The sequence below is a fragment of the Lineus longissimus genome, chromosome 3, assembly GCF_910592395.1.
Source record: "Lineus longissimus chromosome 3, tnLinLong1.2, whole genome shotgun sequence".
Lineage (NCBI taxonomy): Eukaryota > Metazoa > Nemertea > Pilidiophora > Heteronemertea > Lineidae > Lineus > Lineus longissimus.
In genome coordinates, this window is record NC_088310.1 from 758,908 (window position 1) to 786,087 (window position 27,180).

General features: G+C 41.9%; 1 protein-coding gene across 5 annotated transcripts in view; it reads left to right on the top strand.

The window, feature by feature from the left end:
* Positions 1 to 26,908, top strand: part of LOC135485174 (sprouty-related, EVH1 domain-containing protein 2-like) — a 52,683-nt gene extending 25,775 nt beyond the window's left edge. For all 5 annotated transcript variants that reach the window (XM_064766965.1, XM_064766966.1, XM_064766967.1 and 2 more), the window contains 2 exons: positions 12,777 to 12,826; positions 13,484 to 26,908. In XM_064766965.1, the coding sequence (XP_064623035.1) occupies positions 12,777 to 12,826; positions 13,484 to 14,410 (977 nt within the window). In that variant the 3' untranslated portion in view covers positions 14,411 to 26,908. The remainder of the gene's footprint in view (positions 1 to 12,776; positions 12,827 to 13,483) is intronic.
* The last annotated feature ends 272 nt before the right edge of the window (positions 26,909 to 27,180 follow it).

A 27,180-nucleotide genomic window follows, 5' to 3' on the forward strand; every position in this document is an offset into this window, starting at 1 on the left:
TGGCTTGGTAAAGTGTCATGGTTTTGTTGTTTTAAAAGATGAGGCCAAATAGTTTTCTGTTCGTATACAATTCAATGAGTCACATCTTTCCACGGCATCCCGACACTTCCATATTTCTGAGCAGAATTCTGCAACAAAGGGAGCAATCGTCAATATTTAGAGAGATAATTATCGACTAGAAAGTCATTAGCTCTAAGACAATATTGGGCGACTTGTAATGTAATGTAATGTAGGAGGAAACCGGAGATTCTGGAGGACATTACACCCTCCGCGATAGTCGCCATCTCCATCACATGAAGATCTCATCTGATCGGGAGTCAAACCAATGCTCTCGGGTGCAAGCACTGATGTTTATTTTGAACATCCGCCTCAGCACTGCACTGCATTTTAATAAAATAAGCCTAAATAGGGTGTGTTTATGAATTGGACTCTGATTATCTTCATCATTTTGACTCAACAAGCTCTACGTGGACCTTCTAATCACCAACAGGCTGCCATGTCCGGGACTGGCAAAAATCTGCATAAAGACTCCCTGGTAAAATGTGGTGACTCTGTAGTGCATTGAGAAACACTTGTGTCCATCTGCAGGTTATCATTATTTCATAGGCCTGGTATATGTTTATACATTCTGATGACTCACGCCTGAGGCCTTGGCATGAATATTCTCATATTTTCTCCAGGTTTTTGTACTGGTTTTCGGGACAGCAATTGAGGAGGTGAGAAGGGATTGTCCTTCGATATTCTGTGAGACTAGGTATCTAGATTGACCAGAGTTCAATGGCTATTTTGAGTTTTGTTTGGCCCCCTATGGCCATCCTCAGTTTCAGGGCCTATCACATTGCTCTTCAGACCTTTTGTCACCTCACTGAGCCCATCCTGATCTTCAGGGTCTTTCACTCCGTACAACTGGTCTTACTTTCACTCCACTTCTCCTAGGAAGCCCATCCTGATCTTCAGGGTCTTTCACTCCGTACAACTGGTCTTACTTTCACTCCACTTCTCCTAGGAGGCCCATCCTGATCTTCAGGGTCTTTCACTCCGTACAACTGGTCTTACTTTCACTCCACTTCTCCTAGGAAGCCCATCCTGATCTTCAGGGTCTTTCACTCCGTACAACTGGTCTTACTTTCACTCCACTTCTCCTAGGAGGCCCATCCTGATCTTCAGGGTCTTTCACTCCGTACAACTGGTCTTACTTTCACTCCACTTCTCCTAGGAGGCCCATCCTGATCTTCAGGGTCTTTCACTCCGTACAACTGGTCTTACTTTCACTCCACTTCTCCTAGGAAGCCCATCCTGATCTTCAGGGTCTTTCACTCCGTACAACTGGTCTTACTTTCACTCCACTTCTCCTAGGAAGCCCATCCTGATCTTCAGGGTCTTTCACTCCGTACAACTGGTCTTACTTTCACTCCACTTCTCCTAGGAAGCCCATCCTGACATCAGGGTCTTTCACTCCGTACAACTGGTCTTACTTTCACTCCACTTCTCCTAGGAAGCCCATCCTGACTTCAGGGTCTTTCACTCCGTACAACTGGTCTTACTTTCACTCCACTTCTCCTAGGAAGCCCATCCTGCGCTTCAGGGTCTTTCACTCCGTACAACTGGTCTTACTTTCACTCCACTTCTCCTAGGAAGCCCATCCTGCGCTTCAGGGTCTTTCACTCCGTACAACTGGTCTTACTTTCACTCCACTTCTCCTAGGAAGCCCATCCTGATCTTCAGGGTCTTTCACTCCGTACAACTGGTCTTACTTTCACTCCACTTCTCCTCGGAAGCCCATCCTGATCTTCAGGGTCTTTCACTCCGTACAACTGGTCTTACTTTCACTCCACTTCTCCTAGGAAGCCCATCCTGATCTTCAGGGTCTTTCACTCCGTACAACTGGTCTTACTTTCACTCCACTTCTCCTAGGAAGCCCATCCTGATCTTCAGGGTCTTTCACTCCGTACAACTGGTCTTACTTTCACTCCACTTCTCCTAGGAAGCCCATCCTGATCTTCAGGGTCTTTCACTCCGTACAACTGGTCTTACTTTCACTCCACTTCTCCTAGGAAGCCCATCCTGATCTTCAGGGTCTTTCACTCCGTACAACTGGTCTTACTTTCACTCCACTTCTCCTAGGAAGCCCATCCTGATCTTCAGGGTCTTTCACTCCGTACAACTGGTCTTACTTTCACTCCACTTCTCCTAGGAAGCCCATCCTGATCTTCAGGGTCTTTCACTCCGTACAACTGGTCTTACTTTCACTCCACTTCTCCTAGGAAGCCCATCCTGATCTTCAGGGTCTTTCACTCCGTACAACTGGTCTTACTTTCACTCCACTTCTCCTAGGAAGCCCACCCTGACTTCAGGGTCTTTCACTCCGTACAACTGGTCTTACTTTCACTCCACTTCTCCTAGGAAGCCCATCCTGATCTTCAGGGTCTTTCACTCCGTACAACTGGTCTTACTTTCACTCCACTTCTCCTAGGAAGCCCATCCTGAGCTTCAGGGCCTTTTACTTAGTGCTACAGACCGATGAGACAATTGTGTGTCAAATGACCCTAGTATTTGAGTGATGCAGAGAGCACTCTTAAAAGTGACTTAGAGCAAGATCAAATCTCTTTTCTAACTGTATATTCCACTGCCTCAGATCATTGCATGTCCCTCCTACACCTATTTCATAAACATCCATTTCTTTCTATGATGCTGTCATAACACAATATATCTCCATTATTCAACACATTCACCCGAAGGCCTATTTTTCCCTCTTGTCTTGCATGTATGATGTACGCATGGAGGCTTAAAATAAACAACAGTATTGATAATCTCTCACCAATTTCATGCCATTTACTGCCGAAGTTCTCATTTCAATGCGTTTTTGAATTGTTTATCGATCAAGGTATTGCCTGCATTCAGTACAAATATATTGTCAGAAAAGATCGTAAAACAATGGTAACTCCTTGATCTCTGTGCAGCTGATTTGTAATCTGTCAAGTCAAACACCATGACGTACGGCTTGGCAGAGAACGCATTTCGAAAAAGGTGCTGAAACTGCCGTTCGTGGCTGCTTATGATCTGGTCAGAACGAGTTAACGTGGCTGTGAATTAATTGATACGATGTTTAATGAATGACTTCATCTGGTAATTGATCTTGGAACAGTTGTGCCGTGGCGGCAGCCAGTATGGAGTGTGTAGTCCCGCGTCTACTGCGTAGGTGGTACTCGGTTATTGAATCTGAGGCCATCTCATGATGTAGTCCGCTCTATTATGGAGCATTGGTACTTGCTGCTTGAATCGCTGTGTGGGTGGGGCGAGCCATAAAATCGTCTGGACAAGTTTCCTCCAGACACCACGCGTTTCAAAATGGGGCCTACCTTTAGGGCAAATAATTCTTCCTCGTGCAAATACTCATGATGGTCATCGCGTGTTTGCTGTGGTAAAACATAGGGTGTCTCTTTTGTTTTGGACCCGCGGAATGTCAGAGGTGGTTGGTTTCTTGCTCTGATTCACTCTTACAGAGTGAGGTGCACACTCGTTAGTAGGTGAGAGATCTCCTCATAAAATTATGAGATCAGGCAGGGCTCGAGTAGAGCAGCCTCACTTCTCGATGTGGGTGGAAATATGTTTTAAGAAAAGTTGATCTTATCATCCGTCTGAAAAACATTTCTTTTAAAATCTGTTTCAATGTTTTGCTGGCATCTTGTATTTGGCCACAATTAGGCCTTAATGGGTGATCAGGTCCTGATAGTGTGATGAAGTGTATTGGATATTGCTGATTTCTCATTTTGATGGCAGCTTTGTGCCTTAGATTTGATTGACTGGAGAAGCACTCCTTGAAAGACTCTTTCCAGCTGTACTCTGATCGATGTAGCCTTTGCCTAATGTCTACATGCATTTCATTTGAGACGCACTCTTCTCCTATTGCATCCGTGGCTAAAGTATATCCTGTTAAAACGGAGTTGATTATCGAGGAAAAAACTCGCACCATTTGGAGTACCGGAAGTTCCAATTGACTGATGGTGGCAAAATTGACTCTTTCCTATTTGTGTTATCATGGTACCTGAAGGTTGTTGATTGGCCTGGCTTCAAGGTGCTCTCCTTCCTATACCATGTATACAGTTTGTACTACAGGTTAGCGCTGTGATCACGTTAACCCATTGTGGCCGCTGCGAGGAAGTGGAAACTTGTTGTAGCTGGGCTAGTTTTCTTCTCGGACTTCAGCTGGCCATGTTACCATGTTTTCTGCTTAACCAAATGTGACTTTTGGGTAGATTTGTCAACTGAATTGAGTGGTCAGGTATTTGGGCTGTCAGGTCAGGGTTGTAACCAAACAGTGTTACTAAAGAACTATTGGACAGCTAGTCTTGATGATTCTCAACAGCTCTGTCTACTCCAGCGCAAGTAAGGTCGTTGTCCGTGCAGTTTTGTGCCCAATACCCAGTATCATTGAAAAATCATTGATAATTACAGCCAGTACAGACTGTCAAAATCTAGACTTGTATGATGACATGTCCAAACCTTGATATGACCGACTGATAGTGGAGATTGCAGACATTCTTCTTGACTGATCAATGGAAGTGTCATGCCAACAATGCACAGGCAGATAAAAAAAATCTGCAAACAGACTGGCAAAATCTGTCCATTTCAATCGTGGTTGGCATATTACACACGAAAACTGGCCTGAAATGGCAGGAAAAATTTGCCATTATTTCTCTTCAAATTGCTCATTCTTGGTCATGCTTTGTCCGATTTAGGCAAAGTAGGTGATTTTAGATACTTCAGACTTCAAAGTTTCACATGAAAGAATAAATGTATATGTGTGAAATTGCCAAAATTGGGGGTGCCACATTCTTGTGAAATGGACAATATCGACTTGTATCATTTCATGTTCACTGACCTTGATACTTGATTTGCCATGACAGCTAGAAGTGGCATGGCAGACCTTCCTTCTAACTGACCTGTCCAATTTGATCACTGCCAGACAAGGCACGGAATGGTCATGTTGTGAACAATAGTCTCCTGGGTGAAGATGATGTGCCCTTCTCACTGTCAACTTTGATGACAGCTTTAACAACAGTATCAGCATATACTGATGCACTTTAACCCTGAAGTGGAGAGTAGACGGTCCCAATCATTCAGCTGTCATTGGACGGTCGTCTTTGGGGAGTTAGAAGAAGGTCTGTGGACGGTTGTCTCTGGGGAGTGAGAAGAAGGTCTGTGGACGGTTGTCTCTGGGGAGTGTGAAGAAGGTCTGTGGACGGTTGTCTCTGGGGAGTGTGAAGAAGGTCTGTGGACGGTTGTCTCTGGGGAGTGTGAAGAAGGTCTGTGGACGGTTGTCTCTGGGGAGTGAGAAGAAGGTCTGTGGACGGTTGTCTCTGGGGAGTGAGAAGAAGGCCTGTGGACGGTTGTCTCTGGGGAGTGAGATGAAGGTCTGTGGACGGTCGTCTCTGGGGAGTGAGAAGAAGGTCTGTGGACGGTTGTCTCTGGGGAGTTAGAAGAAGGTCTGTGGACGGTTGTCTCTGGGGAGTGAGAAGAAGGTCTGTGGACGGTTGTCTCTGGGGAGTTAGAAGAAGGTCTGTGGACGGTTGTCTCTGGGGAGTGAGAAGAAGGTCTGTGGGATAGGCTGATCTAAAGTTCACTCTTGTCACACACCTGGAGAGGGTGGTGTTGATCCAAAGAAAATCCAGTTCGAATCTATTTCAGTTTGTGACCATCATGTCACTCTTCATTATCAAAATCAATGTTTTTTTGTGTTTGAATGATCAGGTCGTTAGATTATGAGACATGGTGCTGGAGGCCTTGTTAAATCAGGGTAGAGCCATGTAATTCTCTGGGACATGGTGGCAGGTGGCTTATCTAATATTGTCCTACTTTGATGTGTTGGTCAGTGAGTTAAATATGAGATCATGAATGTGTAAATATGTTCAGCAAAGCTTCTAAAACAGGATACCAATCCCAGCTGTTGAAAAAGGCTTTCTTCCTACTGTCATGGTCAAAATCATGGGCCTACTTTCATCCATCGGGCATTACATTAACCCCCTCCTCTTCACGACCCACTCAGAACCAGCAACCCGTTTTCACTGCACTAGCTGCCATGGTCATTCCTATCCCTCAATCTGTGTTCAAAATACAAGCTGCATATTTTCAACCCTTGGCCAAGAACCCCCTCCATGCAGCCAATGCCCAATGCTTGATATGCTGCATGAGGTTTCATGTCATAAAGCCCATCCTATAGCAGGTCATTGACCTACCATGACCTCTTACTGCCTGATTTCTTGGCCAGTCAGGTCCCAGTCTGTAAGACAAGCCACACACTCAGTCCTTTGGCGCAATGTTGATCAATTTTCCAATTATTGGAACAAATCTGGCCACTCCTTGAAATCTTACATAATCAACTTTTTCATCTCGTTGTCGCCCGCCCACACCTAAAATGGAAAGTCATCTTACTCCGCTACGAGGATGTGATTATATGGTGTACAACGGCTGTAAGGATATACATTGTGTTCTATTTTGTCTTGGAAGTGGTTTGAATAAAGACTTGATTTGTCTGGTGACATGGATGATGCCAATCCCTGTTTTAGAATATTTACTCGGAGCTACCACATGTCTATTACTTGGTCATTTGAGTCTATTTTAACTCTTTATATAAAACAAGAATGATTAGTTCTTTGAATGAGACAGAAAGTATGATCTTCCTAAACCTATTCTGGAAGGGAAAATCCATTCTTAATTCCACTCAATGAAAATATCGTTTAGCTTCTCCTCATTTCATCTTTATTATTTCCCGATCCCTTCTTTACACAGGTGTTCTATCTGGTAGGTAAGAGTGGTGAAGATTCTCCACGCATGCATAGTTCAACCACCTCCACCAACACCAATGAAACATGGCTTCCTCCAGTTGTAGCTCACAAGCTGTTGACACAGACGCAAATACCAAACATTGTGTGCCGTGGTCGTATTGTTCATCAGGTTGTGGCGTTACCCATTCATAAAAATGGCACACATGTCACTTGCCAATGCCATTCAAGATGGAGGCCCCCCCTCTCAAGGTTAACCATGCAGGCCACGTACATCCATATAGAGAACAGCCTGAATGAACTCCAGCACTGGGCACTAGTCGGTTCATTCATGCATCTCTCCTATTTGTCTATCATTAGCATAATTTATGCGTTCTCTGCACCTCGGCTATAGACTCAGAATATAAATCATGAATCAAGCCTATTTCACATTCACAAATATTCAAACACGCTTTGAGGTGAATGGGGTTTGTATGCATGGGAAACTTTCAAGATCTCACGGTGTTTATTATGTGGGGAGAACGTGGCCACAGATCTGTGTAGTCTCCATTCAGATACTGGTTCATTGAATATTAATGCCGTCCATGCATACGGTAACCTAGCAACACAAATTATGTTCAGTACACCTACGCATTTATTGATCGGGCTCTATAGGCAGATCTGCCTGGAATGTTATGTAACGATTCAATACTCTGATAACCAGATGAAACGAGACCTTAACGCTTTCTGTGGCATCGTTTGATCGGTGGCGATTAATGAATGGAGCATCATGCTTCGTAGCCTGAGTAGGGATGGGCAGCGTACGATGTTTTCATTGAAAGACTTCTGCTGTCTGTTAATGGTGTGTTTTCATTGTTATAGCACAGATGTGTTCTGATCGTGGGTAGGGGCAGTCTGTAATCGGGGTTAAGGACATGCTTCCAGTCAGATGATAAAACATAGAGATAAACATCAAAATGCATGATAGGGTTTCCCCGCAAAATTGTTGAACTTTTTCATAAGTTCGAAATTATGAAAAATTTTCAAAGCCAAAATTTTTTGGGGCTGATGATGTTTCTTCATTTTGGGCTGAAAAAAAAACAAGTGAAAAAAATATTTGGACTCTGAAATTTTTTCATCTTTCAGAGTTGAATTTTTTCATATGTTCAAAATTCGGAAACATTTTCAAAGCCAAAAAAGTTGATGCAACAACATTCAATACGGAAACGATTGACCGCCATCATCTAGAAGCAGTACGTACCAACGTCATTTACTATCATTGCCAAGCGTTCAAGGGTTAACCTCGAATAGAACCACACACCTCCGATCCTTAAAAAACAGATAACTGTGCACTAAATGCATAGCACTGTAGTAAACCTGGGGTGAGGTTGCTTGCATTTCACCGAAGCAACGTCTTTAGCTGACAACAACCTGTTCATCGATATAAGCTAGGGAGTGCCACTCCTTCATTACCTCGGAGCTACGTAGCGTCATATTAATATTAAATGTGCAAAATTTGTGTTAACATTCTCTCTTCTCTTTGCAATCCAAACAGTAAACTGTGGCTATGGCTGGTTGGGTTTCCCAGTTGTCTCTGCTACTGATAGCTAATAGGAAAAGGTTTCCTCCAGCGAGCTATGCTAGCTCCTGCCTCCATCGTGTTGAATGGCCCTAGCCATCTCCATTCATAAATTTCCAGTTTATGTGTCTGCAAATAGAAGCAGGCAGCTCGACACAGAAATCAATAGTGCTGGATGCATGTATGGGGATGATGTAGTGAGCAGGGTCGGATTGGTTCTGAGCTTCACTCTCTATGAACCAAACGTCTTATCAATGGCAACTATAATGGAGGCGAATCAACCAGCAATGTGCTATGTGCTAAGTTCATATTACTACATGGGGGATGGGTGCATGCACATGTTGCTGTGTTGCTAGAGAAATAATTTGGGGTGGTGTACCATGTATCGATGGTGATACTTTACAAGTGTCGTCCAATTAGCAGCAGATGGACACACAGGTTATTTTCGGTGTCAGCCAACTTGAGACTTATTTACATTTTATACAAGTTTCCTCCTCCAGAGGTTGTGCAGTTGCGAGCCCGCATTTCAGGAAAATATCCTGGTTTTGAAATAACATGTCTGAATAATGAACTCCATGTCCCACCATCTGGTAATTGAGGTATCAGCGTATATCAAAGTGACTTTGGGATATCACGTTTAGTGAGGTAGAAGCTGGCCGATGCTTGATTAGTCAGTGGTTTCACAGGTGTTTGAAGCCGATCTGTGCAGAAGTCCACATATCATCTAGCCAACCTTGACCACTACCTTCACACGGGCTATCAAACCATCACAACGTTTAAACGAGTAACCGACCAGATGGCTCATTCGGTTTCTTCCCGCTGATATTGCTTGTTAGTCTCAGTGCTGGTGCTAGCATCATGATGCACAATCAATGGCATTGAGCTAAGCCACAGCTCCATTGAGAAAATGCATTGGGTTTTGTGTCTATAGATGTCCATCAGTGAAGAAATCGGTGTGAAAATGCTCAGTATTATGCTGTGGATATGTAGCTGGCCTGACCATTGAAAAACTGATAGCTGACCCTAAGAGCCATCATCTTAGAAACCAAGTAAAATTTCCATTGAGAAAATGTTAGCAGTATTATGTAGTGGAGGTGCACCAACCATTGGGGAGCTGTTAAAGGTGGCCAACTTGGGAAGAGCTTTTATGTATTGTGGATTTCATCATTGAGGAAACCATTGAATATATTACTATCACTCAGGCTGCTAGATATGTTTGGTATTTTTGCTTGCGTATTAGCTCAGATGTTATGGTTTCTAGTGATGGTGGAAAGAATTTGTTTTTTATCGGCAAGGGAAATGTCAAGGTTAACGTGGGATTTTTGTGAGCTCTGCCGTATCAATGGTGTGAGGTAGTCAAAGGTAGGTGCTTGGTATTGGATGTTCTTCATGACGCAATGTCTTCAAAGGCTATCTCGCTTCTACATACTCACAACTTTTTAGAAATGTGGATACGTTTCTTTACATGCCCTTTCTCCTGCAGGGATAGGGCATGTAATTAAGGTAATTCCATCAATCCTTAATCTTTTAATCCTTGGATTGTGTTTGGTCTCGCATCAAAGACCATTTCAGAAACCAATGACCCCCATAAATCAATCATACATATTATAAAGGCTGAGTAAAGAGCCCAAGTTGTAGTTTGCTTCTTGCCAGAGGATGGAGGTTGGTCAATTCTTCAAGCCCAAACCCCACCTCTAGTCTTCCATGGAAAAAACGTTTTCCCACCATTTGCGAAATGATTGAGAATATTGAATGAACCTCCAGTGTAAAGCATGGTCTAGTTGGGAACATTGAATGAGTGTCTTTGGCAAGTTCAACCTTACCCAACCCAGTCTGTTAAAATGTAAAAGGTTGCTCCACGATGCTGGGATATCGACTCTGTCGCTACTTTGTATGAGCTCTGTGTGAATAAGGCAATATTGATCAGAACATTTAGAAGCCACTCCTTCCTGCCTCATCAGTTTAGATTGAATGTTCAAGTGACCTTGCTTCACGCATTCCAGCAAGACACACCTGTTTCTCTCTTGGAACTCCACGGTGAATGAATGAATGCTGCAATAGCCCACGCATGCTTGTTATGATGTAAGTGATTCCTTGTTTTGGGTGTGGGATCAGAACAAACGAATGGCCAGCCTGCATCATGCACCCTGACAGTCTGGTCTGTCTGGTATGATGGGTTGTTGGTAACCGTATTTTCATTTTTGATCAGGCTCGAAAATTCAACCTTGAGATTAAAGCCATAGAGTGCATTCTTTACAAAGGGTGAGATCAAATGTTGTGAAATGTTATGTTTCACACGGCTTGTTCTGCATGTCATCTGTGAGCTTATAATCGATACATGAGATCGTCTCATGTGGTATGATGGAAGTCTCTTGTGACCAGGATGTCGTTAATGACACTAATTAATTAATTGATTAACTGGCCTATAAAATGCGTTGATTTTGTGGGTTGGTGAATTTCAATGGAATGTGCTAAATCTCTGATTTGGAGAAGATTGAGTTTATCACTGTGACTCGAAGCCAGGCTGACAGCCCCAGTGTCTGCTCATGGCCAGTGGTGTCATCAATGCTTTATCTGTAGGATTCCTTCTCAATGGTGAATGAGACCGCACCCCATGAAATTACTCTGAAACTGCATGATCGATGCTGTTAGTGGTCTTTATAGTGTAATGGTCAGGTTGGATGTTGAGGTGTCATGCGCTCTTAGCTATCACATAAGAGCAGTGATGTCATCGCCCACCTTAGCACTCCTGGGCATGATTTCCCAGACTACAAACCCTAACTCGTAACCTCCATCAGATGGGGCAGTATGCCACAGTCTGTTAATACCCTGGACACTAAAGACCCAGCACATGAATGAAGGTAGACCTGACTCTCCATGGCCAACAGAACAACGACCGACCTCCGCAACTGGTTCATGATAATCATGACGTTGGGATGATAATGATAATGGAGTCATTCATACTGTCAGACTAATCGGCTGAATGCATCATGCATAACACTCAATGGCCCAGTCCCACACGCTCAAGGTCAAGAGGTTATTAATACACATTGATTACGTTCACATCCAGGAAATGCTGTTTTGTTCCGCCTGTTCTAGTTACATCATGAAGTTCATTGAGTGAAACATCCGGCTCTCAGTCAGCACTGTAATGAGAACTTCCCATAGGTGCATAGTGGGGCTCTCAGTCAGCACTGTAATGAGAACTTCCCCTAGGTGCATAGTGGGGCTCTCAGTCAGCACTGTAATGAGAACTTCCCCTAGGTGCATAGTGGGGCTCTCAGTCAGCACTGTAATGAGAACTTCCCCTAGGTGCATAGTGGGTCTCTCAGTCAGCACTGTAATGAGAACTTCCCCTAGGTGCATAGTGGGTCTCTCAGTCAGCACTGTAATGAGAACTTCCCCTAGGTGCATAGTGGGGCTCTCAGTCAGCACTGTAATGAGAACTTCCCCTAGGTGCATAGTGGGGCTCTCAGTCAGCACTGTAATGAGAACTTCCCCTAGGTGCATAGTGGGGCTCTCAGTCAGCACTGTAATGAGAACTTCCCCTAGGTGCATAGTGGCCCGCCATTTTGCCAGGTCTGTTTTGGATCACACGTATTTCGGGGGGGGACATTTTGTAATAAAAGATGGATGATTAAAGTACGTGGTTTTTAAAAAGTTGACAATTTCTGGACCAAGGACCAGTATTTGCAATTTCTATCAGAAGGTACACCTGTGGCATTCAGACATCTTCCCAGAAAAGGTTATAAATATGCTTTTCTAGCTACTGTTTGAATAGGCCTATGAACAGAACTCAGTATCATAAATCCATACTGCAGTTAGTCACCCATTTCCTGGACTTATAGGTGATGCAACGATTTCACTCACCTGGTACAGGTCAGGCCTATAGGACATTGAAGTGATAAGGTCTTTTGAGTGCAGGCCTTTAGATTCCACCACTACAGGTGTTGCTGTGGTGAGGGCAGTCCAACTGGGAAAAAAAACATATCATTGTTGCTGCACCTGTCCTTGGTAGCAGACGGTCGCCTGAATTGTCTACTTTTAAAGGTCAAGTTACTTTGTTTGTTCAAATATTTGAAAATTGAACTCGAATTTGAAAGTTTCTAATCTAATAGTTTGAATTACACACTGAATATGAACTGCCATTGTTGCATTGGCCCAGTGGAATGATAAGTTTCAGTGAATTGGCCTGCACATGATACATTATAATTACTACTGCACTACATAATGTATTCTATTTTCCTGAACCACCAATAACATGAACAGTGTACAGTGTGTGACTTGACACAGGTAGTCAGAGATGACACTGAATTGAATCCTGGACAAGTGTCATGCAAACACCACCTGCAACAACTATAAGTACTCTCTGCCGGGTCAGTGTCCGATTTGACTGAAACATGTTTTATAACCAAGTGACTTCTTTCTACTTGTAGGATCTCCAGAATCCACTCAAATTGAGTTGGGCGATGACGATGTATTTGTTGTAAGTATTCAATAGTTTTCCTCAAACATTTTAATGCTGGGACTTCTGAACAGCTTGAGTGCTGCCATCTGGGGCTGATGACAAACACTATCGTTGACTTCCCTGTGAGTGTGATGAGAGGGAGTGCCAAAGCAGGATCGTGTTTGTTAAGAATGTCCTAAAGGTGGATCATTCACCCTGTTCACCTCTGTTCACTTAGCACGCCACATTGGTTCCAGCATCTAGAGAAAGTTCATTTTCATTTTCAAATTAGGGGAGATCTTGTAGAACAGGTTTGGCCAGGAAAGCTTCAACTATAGTTTACACAAGAAACAACAAGATTTGGTCCCTTCTTGCAGTGTTGCAGTAGTTACTGGCATTAAGACTATCAAAACCATGACAAAGCTTGGCCGAGATTACATATATGATACATGTCATGTCTAACATTCGTGTATCAACAGAAGATTTTTGGAAGTAACAGATGAATGCCTGTGTAACTTGGGATTGACTTGTTCAGTTCATTCATGAATTGTGATACATGGCGTCAACTCGGCCAAGAAAGAAGTCTGTAAGATCAGAGAAGTAATGTCAGGTGAATAAGTTGACCGTCTGTGTTGAACTTTGAGCCCTTTCTTGCAGGTCCCTTCACAATTAATAACATTTCTTGTCTTCTTATAGACCCTAGATCTACCACTTGGCGGCCGGAAAGACTCCTCATCTCAGTCAGCAAGTACAACATCAACGACAACAAGCTCTCCGACGCAACAGTCGCCCGCACAGGAACCCTTTATATCCAGTCACCACCATGCCAATCACCAACATTTACACATGATTAAGTATGTCGAAAAGAAACCGTCAAAAGCCTCGCCATCTAGTGATAAAAGTCAGAGTAGCAAATCATTAAGTAGCGATACGAACACTAGTAAAGAAGATGTCTGGGTGAAACACGAAAAACAGCCTTCTATACAGTCAAAGTCGGATAAGTCAGGAGGGGGCTCTGATCCTGATACGACGATAGAAATCAAAGACTGTCATAAAGGTGATAGTAAAGGTTACTATGTTCAGTTTGCAAGGAACACAAATAATGACTATTCGTATCCACAGTTAGACTCAGTCCGACCTTCGCAACGAAAGGACAGTTTAAGTTCTTTGAAGAAAATAGGGACTGAAATATCATTACAACCTCCTTTACCAGGTAAAAAGAAAAGCAAAAAAGGACAATATGGAAGAGGGAAAGACTATTTATTATCCCAGAAGCGTTCGAGATGTGTGTACTGTTCAAAAATGTTTGTTCATGAGGACAACTGTAAAGGTAGCTGCGAGGACGCACCGGATAGGGTGCATGACTGTATAGAACAGGTCTCATGCATATGTTGTGCAACGAGCATGCTCTACCATTGTATGTCTGATGCAGAAGGTGACTATGGTCACCCCTGCGTGTGTGACACCTCGGACGATAGTAACTGTAAAAAATGGACGGCTCTAACCGTTCTGTCATTTTTCGTACCATGTCTCTGGTGCTACCTGCCGCTGACGGCATGCCACAGGTGTGGTGTTTCATGTGGTTGTTGTGGGGGGCGCCACAAATCACCCGTACATACCTGAACGTCTCATCCTGCTAGCTTATTGAGTTGATGAAGTTACTGCGTGATAGGTGAGACAACACCGGATAGACGTGATACAGCCCAGTTGGAGTGCGGACAACGGGAGCAACCAGTTCAGTTGTTTGCACAGGAGCATGCAGGGTATCGCACGATGTACGCGGGGAGGCGTGCGCGTTACTGACAGAAACAGACCGGAGAAGATCTGAGGATTATGTCATACTCTATTGGTGCTATTAACGAGTTTGCCCCATCTTGCAGGCAGACATGTGTACGTGAGTGTGCATCATATTGCTAATGTACTGCAGCTCAACTGCGGGTTTTTTAGGTTATTCGAATCAGTTCAGTCTCGAATGACGATCATAAGCCAGGGATATGGACCTGTGTCAAATTGTCTAACACAGCACAACGAAGTCCAGAACTAGATGCGTCATTGTGAAAGGTTTCGATAGATTTTCAGTGCTGACTTAGGGTGAGATTGAAACTAATATGAAACGTAACTGCGATTGGTGTAAGAAAATGGAGGTAGCATATTTCAAGAGATAGTAAACTATGTTTCTAGCACGTCTTTGTTAACCCAGGCAAACTACTAGAACTGCTGATCAATCTTTTGGTATTAGGACAGTCTTTAGGCACTGTCGACAATGAAATACCCCAGGTACAGTGTCCAGTCAAAGCAATCCCGGGTCATGAAATGTTACTTGCAACTTTTCAACTCTTAGACCTCTTAAATGGACTTTCTCATCTTTGAGTCGTTAGAAAGAAGACACAGACGCTTCTGTCAAAGAAATAATACTTTTATAACATACATGTGTCTATCAAGGCAACATAGATACATGATGACAACAAATCCCATTACGTCTTATGGTAGACGGAAGAGCGGGGACTCTCATCACCCAGGGATGTTTTGCTGGTGACCTAAGATTCAGCTCCTTGTGTTGGAATCACCCATTGCAACAGCAACTAAGTAAACAATGGAAGTAGAATATTACATTTTTGGAAAGAATTTTTTTGACGATTACAAAAATATTTGTAAAATGTTATGATCTCCCTTTGAAGAAAGTTTCTCCATGACTTTCGAATGTTGACTTTGGGCATTATTTTGTTTGTTTCTACTGCAGGCCAGCGGCTACTTAACATAATTTGAGCAACGACGTTTGCTAAGTTTTTGAGTTTTGTTTGGTTTGGGATGTTACTTTTCCAAGTATACATGTATATATACTTACTTCTACTGTTCAGCAGATAAACTGATGTCAGTTAAAGACTTCTGAGTATGAATATTGTTGGGCTTAACTTTAAAAAGACTTTTGTTTATGGCCCGACAAGTGTCAGGATGGCACTATTTCAAGGTCTAAAATGTTGAGACTTTCCAAAATGAATGAAATGTCTACAGCATGCTCCTGCAGTAGAGACTAGAAACAGATTTTTTTCTAGAATTTAGGTGAGTTTTAAAATACTAGCTAAAAAAATTGCTGAATTTTGAATGAAGTTTCATTGTTGCTCAAAAGGTTCGCTGGGTTCAGTGAATGGGGTATTTGCATGTGTTAATAGGACGCCAGTCAGGCTCCGGCAATGTAAACAAACTATGCCGAAAGTCATGCACAAATTTTTGATTGTAGATAATATTTGGTCAGTAGACACTTGGACAGATTTTAATTTCAAGAAAATTGACAGCTCTGTTTTATACGATTAGTTATAAATGAAATGTTTGAATCCAACTGGTTTTGAGTTCTGTTGGCCAACATAGCAGTCGTACCATTGGGTGGCGAATCATGAAATCTCAGCAGTCAAACAAATCATCATGGCTTCTCGTATCTCAAACTTTTATGATTGGAATACAGACACAACATTCATACAGAAGAGGAAAGCGCCAACCTTGTTCTATTGGGTGTGTCCTTCTGAAATGATTTGGAAGTGCATTTATCCAATCTTCTGCCCTTATTATGTCTGATGAAATATATTTCAGTTATGGTTTGTGAGCTGATGAAAATTGAGGATCAATTTGGACTTTGACTTCTGATATTTTCTGATTTGTTGAACTCTGTTCCATGGCTTTTTATCTTTATTTCATCACATTCACAGTTAGCTGCATAACAGGCCTTTAGGTCATGAACAGAGTGTAGGTTGTGTGCAGATTGCAAAAGCACTGTTGGTCAGACGTTCCTTTGTGTGGGAGTTTGTGACCTCTGATGGCAGGCAAGGTGTCAACGCCTGTGACTGGCAACATGCCAGCAGCCCTTGCCTGCTGTCAGTGAAGACTAGAGTAAGGCATAGCCACAGATGGCAGGAGAGGCTAGTGAGTGGGTTTTATAGGTTTATGGTGACTCTCATGTTGAAGCACCTTGATCCAAGGTGCCTGGATCTTTTGGGCCAGTATCGGAATCACTGCGCTGGTCTGTTATAAGCAACGTCTTTCCCTACGCCGCACAAAGTAGGTTATCTTGTTGGACCTGTACACCAACGGAGAACATGATTGTGAATCAGTGATATTCTGATTTTAAGGTTGGTCAAACTTCAAACCTGGTCAAACACTTCATCCTGTCAGACGTGTGCATCGATTCCGACTGGTTCCATGTTTATATGGTGCAAGTTAAACATCAGATAGATTCTATTGTTTAGGCCTCAGTGGTGCCCGCGATGGATTTACCATGGTGCCAAGTGTCTCTGGGACTCGGAACTGTATGCAGACGAGGGCCATGGTCCCTTTCTTTTTGGGGCTGAGGAAAACATGTGAAAATGAATCATTCTGTTATTGTCACCATTACAGGCTGTTTTACTTGAAACCAGTGTCAGTTGTATGTCAGTTCTGTGAAATCTTGCCACAATGAGTCTTTGAGGCCTAGCAAGTACCTGCTGAAATTGACAATTGTCGTTACTTAATTTGAACTGCAACATGTTGATTTCACTGTAGAGTTTGCCTCTTATGAGAGTGGCGTCTACAATTGCAAGTGATTCATTTTCATGTGATTCTCCCATGAGTATTGTCCTGTGGCTGAAGAGATATGACATTTGTAGGTGCTCTGTGATTAGGCCATGTGATGCCAGGTCCCAGATGAAGCTTGTAGGGTCTTGTGTTGTTGTTGACGCATCCTTTCTTGGCCGCCAAGTGCCACATTATAGGCCTTCGCTCGCCGAAAAGGAATGTAAAGATACGCCATGCATAGAGTCTAAAGGTAGTTTTTCAATATGTTTGAATGGGTCTTGTTTGCAGTGAAGTAGGTCAATCCGTCTTGGTTCAAAACTTGACCTGGATTGGTCATTCTCCCTAAATAAATCTGGTAAGAGAAACTTAAAAGATACCATTGACACCATTTGAGTACTTTTACAAAAGTAGTTTCTAAACACTTGGAAGTTTGTTGGGAGTTACAATCATTCACATGGTTTCAATGCCTATGAACTACACAGCTATCATCTTTTCCTCCATAAAGCCAGAATGTCTGCGACTCTCGAGGCATTCGGTGTACATGTCTTTGTGCTTGGTGGGAAACTGGAGTTACAAATCTAAAACTATACACTAACCTTTACACCCCCAATTTCTGGAATGGACCATTCTCATGCATTAACTAGAACAGTCTATTGAGGTAAACGGGGTTGAAAAGGCTAAACTGTTCTCAACCTGCCGATGTAACTCTGAGAGCATAATCAACCAGACTTTGAGATTATGTGGATGAGATGTTGAGGAGGGCGTCATCTTTAGTTAAAGGTGGGCATTTTGATTGACCTGCACTGCTTGGCTAATGATCAGTTGTTAATTTCAGTAGGTGTGGCCAGGGAGTGCTCAGCAGTCGTTCATATCGCTGGACTCATTATACAGGGTGTCCCATATAATATCTTCATTTACATCTCTAGAATCATTGTACATGGTGCTCCACAAAGAGTCTCCATTTATAACGATAATATTATGACCTGTTGGAAAGCTGTAAACTAGCAGTTTCTGATTCCACATTATTCTTTTATGGTCAACACACTCATCTTCAATGTTACCAAAACTTTTTGTGAAATTGTCTCCCAATAGCCAAGTAACGATTAAGCGTATTTGAGCGACTGCTGAGAGACATCCAGAGGCCCATTTGATGTTGTACGGCCTAAGGACTTGAGCCATTCATTGAGATTTCAACCTAATTCAAGGTCCTTCACTACTTTTGTCACTACCTCCATTGTCTGTTCATAGATGTATGGCTTTCGCATTTACATAACGTTGTGGTGTGTACAGAGACAAGAGGTTTTAACTTCATTCACATTTTTATAAGGTGTACATTTTTAGAAAAACAAGTATCTGCATATCGATGGCACACGTTGTTGGATAGGGAAGGATGTGGTCTGTGGTGACAGAGCAGAGCTAATCAGCGATTTGGTCATTAACCCTCATTATGAATCTGACGGTTCATTGTAATATAAGACACGGATAGTTCTCCTTGAGTTTACTGATGATCGAAATGTGTGTACTCCTAAAGCTTTAATGTGCCAGCGTGACCTGTATATGTGCTTTGGTGTATGTATTAAGTATGCATGGATGTATGTTAATTAAGGGCATGCGTGAAGAATCATACTGTATAGTCTGGAATGACCATCATATAATTCATAAGTTTTTGCTTTCAAGCATTAACGTCATTTTAGCGCATTTTAACGCGTTTCAAATCTCAAAAGGAAAACTTCTTCATCGATGCATTGATCTTTTTCTGCACTCGTCTGATTAGCTGTGTCCTGTCACCATGGTAACCACTGTTTGCCAGGTCCATTTGGATTGATGCAGAGCTTAAGGCATATCAATATTACCAAGCTGGTTAACTTTCCATGTCATGTTTCACACCTCAAATCATGAAATCCTTGCATTGGTATTGTCTCATAAACTCCATCATCTCGGAACAAGTTAGAGTCAAGTATACATTGGTATGCACAGGACATGTTCTCTCCAATGAGTCGAGTTCCTCCTAAACGTTGACTGAGTGGCACTTCGACAGGTCATTGTGAGATCTTTTACTTAATTATTAGGTGGACAATATCATTGTTTGGATGTTTATAAAACTAAAAGCTCCAGAGGCCATTAGAAGTTATCTCTTCACCTCCACTTCCTGATACATGAATTGGAAGTGTCTGTAAACGCAAGGAAATGCTGGTGAAACGATAACTTGATGTACGGTAATCAATCAAAAAGAAATCAACTATTATCTCCAATAATCTGGCTTTTATATTCTTAAATGTTATTGCACATTACGCATCTCTACAATCTGGATCCTGGCGCAGTCTTAACGTGTCCTGCACCGAGGTTAGTCGGCCACTGACGGCTGGAAACATAGATTACAAATTATAGTTTCAATTATTATGCATTTTGCTAACTTGTGTAATCTGTACCGTGCCTGGATTATCTCTTTCATTTGGAGTTCTCTTTCTCCGTTGGTTTGTGCCAGCTCTGATGTGTGCTACACGATGGCAGTCATCTCGTAACACAAATGGTTACATTCATACGACGACCAGTGTGAACACAAGTCTTTCAGACGAGTAAATAAGCCAGAATTGAGTCAACTTGTCACAGGCTGGCATTTTTCCCGCTCTGAAAGAGCAATCAAAACGGGTATCCAGAGATGGAGATTAGCATCAATTTTGACCAATAGAGGGCTCATGTCTCCATTATGATAATCAGTATTAACACTAACCCACTCAGTGGTGAAAACCATGCCAAGAATCTCGTAGTAAAACAATGTGACGTTGACACGTCACAGCTCTGCTGTATATTTAATCTCTTGACAACCTGAACTTGCTGTGGTCATACAGATATTCACCAACAATGTGTGTTTGTCTTTAGTGGAAAAACATATGAATTGGCTGGATGTTTTTAACCCTTGCACCCCCGTTTCCAGTGTGGACTCTTCTAGCTAATGCATCAGAAGTGTTCATTCAGGAAGCTGGGGATGTAAGGGTGGAAATCTTTATGATTGTTCTAACAAATCTTTGAATGGCCTCAGCACCAGGGAACGCACAGTAATTGACATATAAGAACAGCTGGTAACATGCAAGATCTGACTGATGTAGCTTTCAATCACTAATCAACACTTAATCACTAACTGACGACTTGTATCCTGTAAAAGCTTTAATAGACACGCTTTCAGCCTAGTGAAGCGCAGTTGGCTTCCACGGCAATGACTTCTTCGCCAAGTCCTGTCTGTTGCCAAGTTTGGACAACATCCTACACGCTAAGCTTTCAAATTAAACCCCCGTCTGGGTCCAGGTCAACAGGTCATCTTATCATTTGCTCCTTGAGCACCACAGTGATAGATTCTTGTAATGCATATGTCATACATTATGGTACAATGCACAAGAAGCTACCTGGATGACTCGTCACTTGAACCCAGGGTTCAAGAGTTGGAGGGGGGTCTAAACTAATTCTAGGTAGTTATGTCGAATTAGAAAAATGCTGTGTATCTATTCGATGTGAGTTTCTTTGATCAAAGTTGATGCTGGCTTTAAGTTACAAAATTGCCCCACCCATAAAAAAGACAAAAAATCAAAGCGTTCACACATGGCAATAAAGATAACAAAATTTACCGGTTAAATAAGTATGGAATTTGAACACGATTCGACTATATTTCTGAGCCTTTTGTAAACCACATCAGAGTTGTCACATACCCGCGCTTGTCAACGCTGAAAGCAGGCGTCATTGGACCGTGCACGAGGACTGCTTGTTACTACACAGGAATATAGGAGAAGTCTCTTGGTACAACCTGAAATCCTCCTGATAGCTTTGGTATGAACTTCTTTCATCATTATCTGTAGACCATTCTGGTGAAGTCCACTTGAGGCAAACTTTCCTCAATTTTGATTAAATCAATGAAATATGAAATTAACATTCAAAGCTATGGATGAGAAAAGATTCAACCGTTAATAAACCTTTCTTATTTCGGTAGTTATTTGAAGGCAGTAAATACTCCCCAAGTAGTACAAGCAGCCGAGTGTTTGTTGGTCAAGTGTGTGGTCCTGGTGGTCTTAAGGCAAACACCATAGCTATCATAAGATAAAAGGTTGAATGTAGTTTTGCTTTTTCGTTTTTATTTTGACATGATTACAATAGGTGCTAATAGTTAAGCACATTTAAGCCAGATTTTTGTACCCATCTTGTAAATAACTTTTACCGGTCAGTGACCTTTTTGAATCAAAAGTATATGATAGTCCTGAGGCAAAAGAATATTTTTATGATCATATATAATCGACATGATGTAACCTATGAGAACTTAAGTATAGTCGTGCTATGCAAGTATGATCGCTTTAGGGTAGACTACTAAAAATACAGTCTGCTTATCGTCAACATCGATGGTTTAAAAACAGCTTCCCCACGGTGATGTGAAGTGACCCTCAAAATCAACCTCAGCGGCTGATTTTGCCGCTTGGAATCAAAGAGTAGAATACTTGTGTTGTTTCTGGTCTGAAATCTCCAATCGAGTTGCACGAGTTCTGAAAATGTTATTAGCAAAACAAAAATTGAAAAATGAAACATTTAAGCACTTGGAATTCTACTCCTTTCATTCCAACCTCCTTCACATGACTATTAAAACCATCCTAGTTCTCAGCTTGAGTTGGTCATGTCCTGGTGGTCAACTTTAAAACCTAAATATCTTGAAATGAATTGAAAATATATTCTCAATCAATTTCATTGAAGTCTCCTGGATTCAGTTTTGTGCATTGTCGTCTAAACTATAAGAGTGTGTACAAGGGTGCCAGCAGACGCCAATGAAATAGAAATGTAAAAAGCTTTAGCATCACAACAAGTCTGCCTGTTTGTTTTCATAATCCCTGTCCAACCAGCGGCAGGCATTTGTATATATAAACATTGCTAAACTATTTACTGGATATTTCTTTCTACCGGCATTCATACCGATTTTCATACTACTAGCAGATATTGTGCTTTGCTCACTAATGTAGGCGAGCCACAGTGTAGGTACATGGTTTATTGTTTTCAACCCGCCGCTCCAGATGTCAATCTCATCAACAGGAAACCTATCATTGGACCAGTCTTTTCGTACACTAGGAGACCAATCTATTGGGCCGTTCTTTTTGTTCAAGCTGTGATTCAAGTCAGGATTGAAGTAGGTCACCTGATTGAAGTAGGTCACCTGATTGAAGTAGGTCACCTGAACACAGAGCCACATTTCCCCGGTGTGTGCAGTGAAATATGACAGTCTTGATCAGAATCAACTTTTCGTCTTTATCCTGAACGTATGACGGCTTGGATTACAAAAATGGCCCTTTTGATAGTTCGTGGCCTGAGGTTGATGTGTATTCGTGTAGGATGGCTTTCAGAGCCAGTTCTCACGTTGGGTTTAGAAACGGATTCGTTCAAGTAACATTTTCAAGGATCACATGCCGGCGTGCATCCTTCCTGTACGCTACTGCAACATGAATCTACTTGGCCATTTCACTGTTCTAAATAATATTGTGTAAATAGCTACAGTGCCAAGTTGATTCATGTTGAAGATTATCGTAATGATTCTACTATAAAAATACGCTGAAATTAGCATGGTCAGTCCCTTAGCGAAATTTCAGCCTGTCTTTTCTCGTCTTGCATGGGGTGATTTGATTCACTTTAAGCCTATGGAATGCTTGGCTTTGATTACGGCAGCATGCTTTGCTTGATCAATTGAAGTGGCGTTTCTGTTTAAAGTCTCCGTTTTGTACGAAATAGAATGTCAATTTACCTGTGGTCTACCCAAGTGTGAAGCTCTGATGAAACTGCCACCTTCAGTGCATATGGGAATTTAATCATTTCAACCTGTGTCATAACGGCCAAACTTCCACCTTACTTTTCTCGACTCAGGTGAGCAGTGCTGAAATTCTACATCAAGATTCAGCCATGGTGCTTTGTTTAATAAAACTCCTTCTGAAGATATCGCTGAATGAGGATCAAAAAGGGCAAATAATAAGAACTCTGGCAATACCTTTGCAATGTAAAGTGGACGAGCAATGCTCAGTAGGGGTAATATAAACCACCATCTCCTGGTGACTGTCTCAAACTAATGAGTGGACTCTGCAACGCTGGAGTACCTCTGAAAAAAAAACAGTCTCATGTTGAACTAACCATCATCGTGTTATATTCAGACATTTGACTACAAGTTCCTAAATATTCTTTTAGCTACAGCATCGATTTGATTTGTTGGTTATTTTGTGACCTGGACATTCTTGTTCTTTGTTTATTTTCACGCCTGTACTGCTAGGTTTGTACGCGCCAGTAGAAACTGGTGTTAGAACCAGTTGACACCGGTGTTAGAACCAGTTGAAACCAGTGTTAGAACCAGTTGAAACCGGTAATAGCGAAATGCATCATTCAAAAGTTGGTTATCTTGTCAGTAAATCAACAGGACGTTCTCCAAGTTTAAGGCGGGGAGTCATGACAACAAGTCGATACAGACTATCAGACTAACACTTGTTAAGCTAGTTGACTCAGTCAGGTGACTTGTTTTTGTGTGGTAGTTACTTCATGATTCCTTCCCTTCACTCTTTCTTCTCTCGTTTTCAGTTGTTGATTATTTTTAAGTATTCAAACAAAACACTTTGTTCCTTCCCTTGTATCACTGGCTATGCCTCGGGTGGTCACCAGCAGAAAACTATTGAAAATGACATCTATTCAGTTGATTTATTAAACATTTGGTGAGCAAGATAATTTGAAATAAACCAAAGAATACATTGTTTCCTTTGGCCGTCTTTGTGAACCTTGCAACAGATCAACATCATTTACACCAGACCTTGACAATTTCTTCATGCCAGACATCTATATCCAAATCTGGTCGAATCTGCCTGTCCTGCAATGATCTTCTCACTTCTGTGAGGGACAGCTTGCTTTCTGCTCCATCTTGCTGAAAGATGAAATGAATAGCAAGAGGAGACCTTTGATTTCATTCAAATGTGATTTGTAATGTTATGTAATGTTATGAAACATGTTTGCATCTTTAGGACCACATGGCCCTCAAGGGAAGTATCTAGTGATGGTTAGGACCACATGGCCCTCAAGGGAAGTATCTAGTGATGGTTAGGACCACATGGCCCTCAAGGGAAGTATCTAGTGATGGTTTGTTTCTCACTTTGTTCTTTGACACTTGTTCTCCTGATTTTATCTCTGTATTTGACGCTGCTGTGTCTTTTATTCTTTTTGTTGATTTTAATTGGTGAGAGACTGTACGGGCGTTGCTAGGTACACTGGTAATAATTCTCACGACGTCAGTCAAGATATTGTGCAATAAATATAAATTTTATCTTGTAATGATGAGTTTTACCGATGTACAGACTTGGATTCATTTTAAAAACATGTTTTTCTTCGTGTCTCTTGGATGGGTGAGAGCCCACTAACCTGTACACCCCCACCCCTCTGGGTCATTATCTGGAGGGTCAATGCAGTGAAATGAGGGTGCCCCCACTAACCTGTACACCCCCACCCCTCTGGGTCATTATCTGGAGGGTCAATGCAGTGAAATGAGGGTGCCCCCACTGACCTGAATAGATGATGCATTGACTCAAAGAGGTCATATACATATAGGTAGATGGAGGTAAAAACCTTGAGGTGTTTGACTTGAGAGTCATTAACGAGTGAGGAGCTATCTCCCATTCATACGTCAGTTATCTGCTTGTAAATTTTTGGACTTATTTTGTGGAAAAAGTCATTGACTGGCTCCTGGTTTGTTGACTTTCACCAATCTAAGAGGCGAAATCTTGTGTAAATCTTTTGTTATGGGTTCAACATGTTGATTGTGTTCTTTTTATTATGAAACAGACTTTCCTGTGTTAAGTCTGATGTTTAGTTTTTGCCTGCTTGGTGTGCAAGCCTGGCGTTATTTGTCTGGTATTTCACATGAACATTTTCAAGGACGATTTTTCACATTTGCTTTCTTTTTGATGCGGTTCTCGCTCCGAGGGTGACACATGAGAAGGGAGCAGAAGAAGAGTTGAGGAATAAGTCAAAAGTCGGGTTTTCACAAACAGTAATAAGCCTTCAGTGTCTGCAGTCCCCTTGGTGCGGGAAAGTGAAAATGTTTTGTGAACATCAATGTCCAGGGTGTTATTCAATTCTCAATATCCTAATGAAAGGTTTATAGACTGTCATCCTCACCACTTATTGGAGTCAAGGATGGCAGTGTATCTCAACCCCATGCTATCATATGGCCATCTTGCTGCTATCACACAGAAAGTCATAAATTAGGCCAAGTCAGTTTGAAACGGGAAATCGGTTATCAAGAAGCTCTTGTGTCCAGGCTCCATTTCTTATCTCGCAATCATTTTTTGTGCCTGGATGCATCGGGCCGTCTGAATTGGTGACAGTTTTCTTGGATTTGTTTTAATAATGTGTATTGGTACAGCGTAAACTAGCCAGCATTTCACATGAGATGAAGTGGTTGAATTTACCTAATGGCCAAATGGCGGCTTTGTTTAATTGGTATTTTTGATATTTTGAATACATTACATTAACCCTTCAAGTGCTACAGCCAGACTTTGAGCATAGAATGGAAAAAAAAGCGATCTGTTCTCAGACCCTTCAGTGTGAGATAATGTCAAAGAGAAAAGAACTGTTCATTTCTCCGAGGACTAGAACTGGCATCAAGTATTGCAATGAGGCAAGGAATCCTTGACCTCTAACCTGTGCCAAGTTTTGAAAACGTATCCACTGAAATATTTGGTTGTTAATAATTCCTCTGTGTTCATCAGGACGGCCACTGCACTTGTTGGGAAAAGGAAACCATCGTCCATCCTATATAGACACATTTTGTAAATATTATAAGGTTAGGAGACAAAATATTGTCAGTATTCTCCGTACATTTGCACCATTGGTGTATGTAGAGGTACAAGTTGACAGTGTTGTTACCAGACAACTGTGGCAGTGGTTTGCCCTTACCAAGGATTCAACTCGAAATGCCTCTGGTTGGGTTCAATAATTTCATCTACTGATACACATTACATTGTAAGAATTCTTTCTAATAGAACTCAGATATTCACTGAACATTGAATCATATTATTATACGAATCACTGCGGTTTTATTATGAATGTGTAGATATACTCTTTGGGCAGATTGAGCCACAATGAACCCAGCTATTGGCACTAATCTCAAGAATCATAAATCCCAACAAATTGCCTGTGGCTTGAAATAACAACCATTACTGTTGCTATTTTTGTCACCGACGTTGCTTTGTGCTTATATACCTGTGTCTTGTCCTAGAAACCTAAATCTCATCAGAATATCCCAAAACGAAAATGCTCCATTTCTGACTTCTCACGAATGGGCCTGCAATAGGGTACATTGCATGTTTGACAGGGTGAACTGTATAAGACATTTGAACTTTGAAATGTTGGTATTGTATTCGTGAGGAGAGTGACTTCTCTGTACCCCAAGCCCCATCTGTATGTGTTGTCAGTCAGGTTCATAGATGTGCCAGGCATTTTGAATTAAGAAAAATTCCATAGACTTGTTAATGTGATAAAATACCAATAATTAAATAAAGCACAATATGCTAAACTTGTAAGACTGAATCTCTGTCTTGTGCTTATTTTGTTCTCAAGTGCACATTCTGATACCTCCCACACACCAGGAGAAGGAACACTCAGATATATAACCAAAATTGCTGAAGACGGCAATGCTGGGCCATGGTAATATAGCGCCGCACCACAGCCTACAATCAGTAGTGTCCCACCAGGCTCAGAGTGTTGGACCTCAGGCTACCGGACGAATGCCTGCCCCCAGGAGGCATGAGAGAAGAGCGCATGATGAACACAGACCGAAGAGAGCTTTTATCAACTCTACT